Source organism: Hoplias malabaricus, chromosome 2 (genome assembly GCF_029633855.1).
Source record: "Hoplias malabaricus isolate fHopMal1 chromosome 2, fHopMal1.hap1, whole genome shotgun sequence".
Lineage (NCBI taxonomy): Eukaryota > Metazoa > Chordata > Actinopteri > Characiformes > Erythrinidae > Hoplias > Hoplias malabaricus.
In genome coordinates this window covers 27,656,259-27,666,248 of record NC_089801.1, presented here as the reverse complement: position 1 = coordinate 27,666,248, position 9,990 = coordinate 27,656,259, and the positions used below count along the sequence as shown (strand labels likewise).

Here is a 9,990-nt window from a genome sequence, read left to right as displayed (position 1 = left end):
CTGAGCTGCTGGTATATCCATAGGCCACTTGTTTGTTAGTACTTACAAAGAGGGGATGTCTGCTTAAAATTTCAGAGAAGAACTTGAGCTTATGGTTTCATAATTCACGGGTGATTGAATGAAACATCTGGCCTTACCTCTCGCAGTTGGTTTCTTTACTGTGATAAACACATAAGTGTAGAATGCACTGCTGAGCTTTCCAAACCATTCAAATACATTAGATAAGGCTTGGTTCTTGTTACACTAGTGAGCAAATCTAGATTTACAATGAGTACATAACACATTATGTGCACTGTTTTATGTGATTCATTTGTAAAGAATGCATGAGAAACCCTGGCAGTGCCCTATATGTTTACAGCTCCATCTGTTGCGTGGCTAACCCTTGCTTGACAGCAGTCTTAGCATTTCCTTGAGTTTGTTTCAGAATTTCCATAAAGTATTTTCCAGTCAATGATTTGCATCAAATACAGTAAACAGCCTCTTAAGGACAACATCAGTGACGTAGCAGAACAATACTGCACAATGACCTTTGGGAGCCTGATCTTTGGTTGTATCCATTTGAATTGAGAACATCCCTGCATTTTTCAACAGCAGCAGTCTGTGGTAAGAGGATTCAGATAATCGCAATCACTCTGTTCAGTGCTGCTGTAGAAATTAAAGTTACAAGGGAATTTTGTGCTTTACTTTGTCTTGTGCAGTGGCTTACTTTTTTTAGTGCAGATCTTCACATGTTCTTTTAGGTAACATCATTCAAGAAATCTGCCAAGGTCCAGTCTTATGTTATCCAAACTATACATGACGTTAACGACACGTTCTTTACTTTGTCTAGACCTGCTCAATGTGAGCTGAGATTTGTTTGTCACTCAAATGGCTAGAGATATCTGGGCTGCTAGCTATGAGGAAGCATGCCTATATGAACCTTGATTTTCTCTTCTCTGGTGCCAGAAAGCGTCCTTTGAAAAATACATTGTCGTTGAACAGTTTTGCAAAATCAAGACATACTACGTAGCAATCAGAGTGAGTTTCTTCACTGTATTTTAAACATATTCTGACTGTGTTCTACTTTTAAAGGAACCTTTTGAGTTCATTTGGGATTTTGTTGTGGGTGATACTTAAAAACAAAGTAGAAATCTTTGGGCAGAAGCAGAGCAAAATAATCATATGGTTTTTCTGCTCTTTACCATTTTTTTTAACCTCTTAGTGTGTTCTGTCCTTAAACACTTCTCCCACTTACACATGCACAGCAGAATGAACTGAAACGTAAAATATACATTCCGTTTCTTGGTAAGATGCCATAAAGATATATTTTTCCAGAAAGATGTATCCTCCCACAATCCAAACACATGGAGGTTAGGTGAATTGGCTACTACTAATAACTGTCCTGGTGTGTGTGTGTGAATGAGTGTGTATGTGTGAATGAATGTCTGCATATGTGTATGCCCAGATATCGATTGGTACTTTATCCTTGGTGAACCCCCTCGATGTTGTCCTCGAGGTGAGCATTGTTCCAGTGTGTGTGTGGATTGAATGTTGTGTTAACTGAAAAGAGTCATTGTGTGTCTAGAAAGGCACAATATATGTGAATACTATTAATAAATATAAATACATTTATTACCAATACATCAATTCAACAAATTAACTGTGAGTATTGAAATGTACAGGAGTTACTCTCTGAAGAGAAGTTTGGTTTTCACCTCAAAATAGCTTCAAAAGCTGTTGAAGGGTTCTAGACACTAGAGGGTGATCAAAAGTAAGTTTTTTACTCTGTCCATAACATCAGCTGTGCACACAAAATAAACTAAAGCTACAGTATTACTGCAGAAAAAAGGTAAACGCTTATTTTATAAGCATATGCATAATTATAATCTGTCATTGGCGGGAAATTTGTCTAACATTTACTTTTAAATCCATATGTGAAAATTATTACAATCCTTGCTATAGAATAATATCCTGTTAAGTGTGTATATTTTAGACATTTACCAAGATAATTCCCATTTTGAGGTTTTTTGAGTATTAACATTTAAAATGAACATGTTTACAGTTACAATTAAGAATAAATATATTATAATTAAGAAATACAATTAAGACTGTTTTACTTCTGTTAAGTGATTTTAATTTTGCAAGATATAATTATTACATTTAAAATGTCCACATAACAGTGTATTTTTTAAATTATTATTATTATATTCAGGAAATCATTCTGTAATCATTCTGAAATTGTACTGATTCAGTGTCTATCACTTAAAATAGAAACGGGTAACATTCAAACACACTTCAATCGCTCTATCAAAGCACAACAGGACCCACACAGTTTTTTTTATCTAACTTTGTGATCTCAGCATTACCGCTCTCCATATGACAGGTGTCAAAAAAACAACCTTGTCGCTGATCAGTGCATTGATAAGTATATGGGTGGGGGATTTTACCCCTGTGTGGTACACAAACTTACAGGGCCCTTCAGTAATTTCCTGTCAGTGTCCCTTTTGTCCTGTTTAGTGTAAAGAATCTTAGCTCTTGACTCACTTCCCTCATTCATTTACATTACCTAGATCTCACCTCACGTCCCTGCAGCTTGTTTCGATCAGAGCAGCATAGTTTTTTAATTGATTATTCAATACTGCTTTTTCAAAATTTAATAATAATATCAACATTTAGAATCTTTAAATACAAATTTGAATTTTTTAAAGAAAAAATGAAAATTACCCAAAACATAGCCATCTGGCTAAATACACAGCGCTAATGTATCTAACAAGTGAAAGCATTGTTTTGCTCAGAATTTTAAAACTTCAAAAGAAACTGTAATACAAATCTTTTTCAGTGATATTAGCCACTTATCTCTAGTTTAAAACAAATGAAGCAAACTAATGAAAGTTGATTGATTCCAGTTAGAATGCGAAGTTAAATAAACATGATTTTAATTCAGCGATTTCAATGAAAGACGATGGAAGACTTAAACTGCTGAAGAGATGCTTGTGAGGTGTCTACAGTCTTACAAGAGGGAAAAATCATTTTTTTAATAGAGTGCCCAAAACAGGCATGTCACAAGATCCAAGTACAGTATGCCTATGTTGGGGCCTCCTAAGGCTCTGAAGTGTGAAAATGCTCCTTCCTGTGTGTGTTTGAGAGAGAGAGAGAGAGAGAGAGAGAGAGAGAGAGAGAGAGAGAGAGAGAGAGAGAGAGAGAAATTTAGTATGTCAGAAATGCACGTCAGAAAGTCACTATTGTGTTCCAAATGTATGGGTACACCATGTATCTTGCTTGTTTAGTTTAAGTTTAATATTAGCACTGTAAAATATTGTAAAGTTCACCAAAGTTCACTAGGCAACGACGAATAACTGAAACAACGCATACAGAGAAGAGTTCCTTGAAAGCAAGGCTGTGATGTCATGAAATGTGTCATAGGACAGGACACATTCATTTCTCTGTGTTTCAGTCCCTGACAGAGAGATTTTGTTTTTAATGTTGTCGTGCAGCTTGAGTTTTTAACGTTGTTTCTGCTTGGGATTCACCAATATTTGATAATAACACAATTTTACAATATTAATAAATTCTATTTAAATTCAAGTTAAGCAAAGCCACTCCACCATAAACACACACACACACACACACACAAGCCTTAGACCAAAACTAAAGAAACCACAACTCTGGAACAATCGACATATGAATCACATTAGCGCACATCACCCAACGGCTCAGCCGCCATTTCGTTCCAGTAAATCAACGAGACGATGTAAAAGCTAACTGAAGTCTATTCTCGGCTTGAGGAAGTGAAACGTGTGCAAAGAGTGGCTTGCTTATGCCAGTATTTGAGGTTAAATGTCCGCTCTATCCATGGTTTTATTTTCGTTCATGTAAATTAGTGTACCGTTCATTCAGGCATCGTCTTCCCTAGTGTGGGTTGGTAGAGTTCTGCAGCCCGTTCTCTCACATCGTGCAGATTTTCATGGTGTGAGGAGCGCCAGCGCTATGCGTGTGTTGAGTCTCGAAAGTGAGACTCTCCAGGAGCCTGGGGACTCTGTCTATTTTATCGTGTGGTAAAGGAATACCCTCCATCTTCCTGCAGCGTCGCTCTGGAGACCCTTCATAACCGAATCTTCACTTCGCAACACACACACACACACACACACAGAGAGAGAGAGAGAGAGAGAGAGAGAGAGAGAGAGAGAGAGAAAGAAAGAGAGAGAGAGAGAGAGAGAGCATGATGCATGCCCGCGCGACACTACGACTATTCTACGGTGAGTTTAAACGTATTTTGAAACAAGTTTACATAGACTAGCATACTCAAACCTCAAACATACTCAAATCCATTTTCACGATTTAATAACACTGTCTCATTCGTTCATGCTGTTTTATGCTGTTCTGCCTTTTCTACAGGTTTTCTGCTGGGCTTTTTCTACTTTTCTCTGCCTCTTCATAAAACTTCAGCAGGTCGGTTCAATTCAAACTACATTGGAACAACTGAACATGTCAATGGACTGGAATGGACTCTGGGTTCCGTTTTATTAAGATTAGTTACTCTATGTTTTATAGCTCTACACTTTAGTTCTTCAGTAAAGGCAATGGCTCTGTAGAGAACCATGAGTTCTGTATAACAGTTTGCACAGTGAAATTGTTCCTCAGGATGACTATGAGTTATAAATAGCATTTTCAATTTTTATATTGCACCATAAAACTTTTCTATTGTTATGATGCCCGGTTTGTGCCTTTTAGTGCTATTTTCAAAATAATATGATAATACAGAATCATAAACAAAAAATACATTCTGTATCAATTCCAAATAGAACTAATGCATTTTCTAAATAATGCTTGAAAAGCCCTACCTTCATAAATAAGAATAAAAAGATGGGTAAATCTTATTAAGTTATATTTGAAGGAAATGTAGGTTTTAATAGGGATTTGATTGTTTAAAATGAAAGAAATTGGTAGCTCTTTGTTATTATATTTATATATTCTCCTTCTGGAGAAGAGAATTTAATGTAACTTTAAGGAACATAGTTGGGCTTTAAAGGTACTGTTTACATCTTTAGTGACAATAATGTACATGTACTGTAAATTTTTTCTGGGAGTGCAGAACACATTTTACAAGGTATTTTTATGAAAAATCGCTTTTGTTGGTTGAATGTAAATGTAGATATAGAAATGTAAAGAAGTGTAGGTGAGACATTCAGTGACTACACGGAAAGTATTCACTAAGCAAACTCATTCTTTGAAACACAGTGCTCAGTTTCAGTCCAATTATACTTTTCTAAGGTGCAGACCACAGTCAAACATTGGTTTTCAGATTACAGAAAGTGAAGTTTGAATTCATGGAAACAAGGCACAAAGAGGCTGCAAAAATGTAAGCAGAAATGAACAAATTCTGTGGAAAAACAGTGCAAATTCTGCTACACTACTACTACTACTATCACTGCAACTACTTCTACTACTACCATTAATAATAATATTAATACTGTCAGAAGTTGATAGTAGTTAATGACATTCACTCAAATGCATTTACTGAAGTGCAGAATTGATGGATTTCTATATTAATTGTACAATACAGCTTTTATATTAACTTTCATGATATTTTGATATTGTACATGTTTGTGATCAGTCATACCACTGACATTTGGTCTTATTTTAGCCCAAAAGGATTCAAAAAGAGAAGAGTACAACTGTACAAGCTTTACTTCCTATGTTGATAGATGCAGGATACGAAGTTCCTCTACAGTTCTCTTAGATACTTAGAAAAAAATAAGTATTTTATTAGTTGTTTCTTTTATACTTTTTGCACAGACATTCTTACTTATTTTATTACCCAAGTAAGGTAAAATAGAAGCACTTATAAGAAATACTTATACCTGAGTATAGATGTAAGCCACCTCAAAATAATAGTAAGACTTTACTTTAGAGTCCACTGAAAGTGCTTTGTAGAAAGCTGTTGTCCTTAAATCCTTTAAATCTTTCATGAAACATCTGTTCTATTCAAATTTATGTTGAATGTAATCAATTCTTTGTAATCTAACCCTAAACCTCACCCTAATCATTACATCATTCCAAAACATAAACCACTTCAACCTTAAACCCAAACATAATCTTTACCATAATCTTATCCCTAACCCAAACACCATTGTTAAAACTGCTGTGTTCATCTCTTATTCTCTAATAGATATTTTATTAGGCACTCTTAAATATGGTGCAACTTAAATAAACTTTACAGTGCAATTTAACAAGTACCGCAGATTACATGACAGAGCAAATAGATGACAACAACTGATAATCAGTAAAAAAAAAGAAAAGAAAAGCAAAACAGCTGCAGTACATCTGCACGCCATGCCTTAGGAAAGGCATTAACCACATCAGCTCAACTAAACAACATTAGTGATACTAAGTTTTGTTTAGTGATCACAAGCTGAGGATGGATGCATGCATTTTTGTGGAGAAAAAAGAGAAAAGACTTTCAAAGTCTTAGATGTGAATGTTGGATCAGAAACTATTAGTGAGCTGCAGGTTGAAAGGGTTTGATAGATGGGTTTATCCTGAGTGATTTCCAATTTTTATCATAGTATATATCTAAGCATATTTAAAGGCAATGTCTATGATTGTGGGGAACTGCAGTTCTCTCTGGTTTGTTTATGTTCAGAAGCTCTTTTAAGTGTCTTTTAAGGTGGGATGGCATGTTTCAGGAAAATAAAAATACTGTTGTTGTACCACGGAAACTAATTTTTAACTTGAGTTGTTTAGTTTTTTAGCACTTTCGGTATGTTTACTTTCATGCACTCAGCAATCAGTCAGCATAAATACATTTTGAATATGATAAGGCCAAAGACATAAAAAAGTGTGAGACAGGCTTAGTTTGTATTTAAAGAAGAGGAAGGAGTCTTAGAAGCAGCATGTCTGTATAATTCTATATTTCTTTTGAAAACAACACTATGTAAGATTTAGTAAATTTGCTTCTGGGCTCCCTCTGCAGAGTAGGGTTGGGTGATGTAATGGTAATACAGTATACCATGGTATTTAAAAATGTGGATGGTATCTCAAAATGAGAGCTGTATTTATGACTTGTGTGTGGTGTGTCACATATTTGGCCAAAGAGTTAATCTATGTGCATTTAAGGGATCACAGGGAGGGGGTGCTATGGCAGCTCACTGAATGGTGATGTCACACTTTAAAAATGGGTGGGGGAAAACACTAGCCCACTGCTGTTGTGAGTTTAGTGCTGCGTTTGAGTCTGAAAACTGGCAAAATACTTAGAAGACACCTCACTCGTCTTTATGCTCAAAAGCATGAGGCTTTATCCTCTAAATATATGTGTTTTGTGCCTCTATTCACTGGAAAGCCCTCTGCTGTGGTGTGCTAAACCTCAAGTGGCTGTTAGAAAAAGTGTGGAGCATGTCATATTTCAGTTATTTTTAAACTTTTCTGTTCCTTCAGCACTAGTCACAGAAATTTGCTCTCTGAGCCAAATAGTTTTCTTTTTTTTGTCATCACCAACATGTGTCTAGGTGCACTCTTGGGATGTGCTCAGCTGAAGTGCACAGCACTGAAAACCCTTCCCTCAGAAATCAGGCTCACACCACCTGCCGGTGATACCGTATAGCATATTAATATTTTGAGACGTTATGAAAAATGTGGATGCTGCTAATCCCTACAACAGGGTGTAATTAACTTTACAGCACTGTCCTATAATCAAGGGGGAGGGTGTCAATAGAGGAGTTGATATCCTACCCTCCTCCAAAAGTTAAAATAAGCAACGACAGAGGCTCTATTCTCCTTATTACAAGTCAGTGGAGCATCACAGTAATTTTGAAGCAGTAATTTCAAGGTAAAAATACTACCTAGTGTTGCTTAAAATCATGTTTACATTTTGTTCAAAAAGGAAATTATTTTTGTTTCTCAAATTATAATGTAGATTTTTAGAAATGTAGGTGTGCATGTATTAAATAAACTGACAGTAATTTATCCTTAATTTCTAAGAGCAAGAAACAACTTGAGTTGTTTCTTTTTGTAGCATTTTCTGTAATAAACTTAGCGTTCTCCTGAATCTGGAGACATTTCCACCTTAATTAATCTGAAACAGTAAAAATAAGTCAATACTACCCAGCTATGGAGCCTGAATAGAGCAATATCCTCAACTCAGTTCGTACTTTACAACATTTGGAGTTCTCTGTTGTCTAAAAAAATTACAAATGTCTTTTCTCTTTCTGCTCATGTCAATATAGACATATAAAGACATAGACTATAAAGACATTTGTAATTTTTTAGACAACAGCCTAGCAAACCGGACAGAAACCGTTTGTTTTTTACTAATTTACAGACACTGGGGCTTGGTAAAAACACATTAGACTGGTTTCCAGCACATAAACAGACTGGAGAAATAGCAAATGGTGTGGAAACATCTTCTGCATTTTATTAAAAACGTCACCTTTAATTTCAACACCTGTAAATGCTGTGATTAACCAGTAGAATTAAATATATACATTTGATACAAAACATACACACATAAATCAATCAGTATTATCAATCATCATTTTTACCTATATTCTCTGTTCATACAGTACTACTGTAGAATTACAATTACAGAATGTAGTCCATCGGTTTCCCTTTCACCCTGCTCTTCAATGGTCAGGATCACCAAAGGACCACCACAGTGCAGATATTATTTAGCTGGTGGATCATCTATCAGTGTGGCAGTGACATTGCCATGTGTGTTGTGGATCAAACAGTGATTTGTTAACCACTGTCCACTCACTGTCCACTCTGTTAGACACTACCTCATTGGTACACCTTGTAGATGTAAAGTCAGAGACGGGGTGCTTTTGGCCGGACATTTTTTGTTGGTGGACAATTCTCAGACAACTCAGAGGATTGCAAAAAAACTCAATACCTGCTCTGTGGGGGGCATACAAAGTATGTAGATTGACAGGTGGACTACAGCCTGTATTTGAAGAACCACAAATTGCCCCTGTATGGTCAGTGGGTCTAAGAAAATGGATTGTTGATACAAGGAGATTGTAGATACAAGGAGGCGGTCATATACTTATAGCTGATCGGCATGTCACGTAGTAATGCAATAGTCATTTTAAACAGTAAAAGATAACTGGAAGGAATACTATATCAGTTGAATTCATCAAATATTCTAGAGAACTGTATTTGTGCATTTTCTGGAAACTTTTATTTTATGAGAGACATTTATCAAAGTAATGAGCAAAGATATTTTGATTAATAGATTTGCAAGATTTTAGACACAAGACTAAAGTAAATGGAACTCCTGAAGTGCATAGCATTAGCTAGTGATTTAAACTCTTATTTCAAATTTCATAATTATGTATGTTACACTACGACACACTCCTTTAGCTATGAACCACAATTTCTAGCATATGAACTTCTTTCAGTTCTTCAATATGTCTTGAGCTGTCATGGTTTTGGTTTTTATCTTTAAATCTGTTTACATGGTACTGAAAGCAATGCTACTACACAGGATGTGAGTAGTTCAGAGTTTCAAAGAAATGTAGTTCTTTTTGGAAAAAAATGTACATGTAATCTTTTGTAATATTTATAGTAGTTCCTTTAAGAAAGCGGCTTATCATTTTTTTATTTTTAGAACCTAGAAAAAATTATATAATAATAAGCATTATTGTATAATAACTAAGTTACAAGTAGCTCAAAACACACACACATCATCATCCTCATTATCACTGTCCAAAGAAAAACACGTATCTCCAAATATAGTAACTTTCAGGGGAAGAAAAAACACCTTAAGTGTAAATACATGTCAATATCATAAAATATTTTATTATATTTTAAGTAATACTGAAATATTCCGAGGAATGGTTCATTCATCACGAAAATTTTCACACAACTGCTTTATATATATATATATATATATATATATATATATATATATATATATAGGGGTTGGACAATGAAACTGAAACACCTGTCATTTTAGTGTGGGAGGTTTCATGGCTAAATTGGACCAGCCTGGTGGCCAATCTTTATTAATTGCAC

General features: G+C 35.3%; 1 protein-coding gene across 1 annotated transcript in view; it reads left to right on the top strand.

Annotated features, from left to right (window-relative positions):
- Window positions 1–3,288: 3,288 nt before the first annotated feature.
- The window catches only part of LOC136687328 (interleukin-31 receptor subunit alpha-like), a 28,512-nt gene continuing 21,810 nt past the window's right edge, over window positions 3,289–9,990 (top strand). Inside the window, exons 1-2 of the mRNA XM_066661707.1 lie at window positions 3,289–4,235; window positions 4,375–4,428. Coding sequence (XP_066517804.1) covers window positions 4,199–4,235; window positions 4,375–4,428 — 91 coding nt within the window. The 5' untranslated portion in view covers window positions 3,289–4,198. The remainder of the gene's footprint in view (window positions 4,236–4,374; window positions 4,429–9,990) is intronic.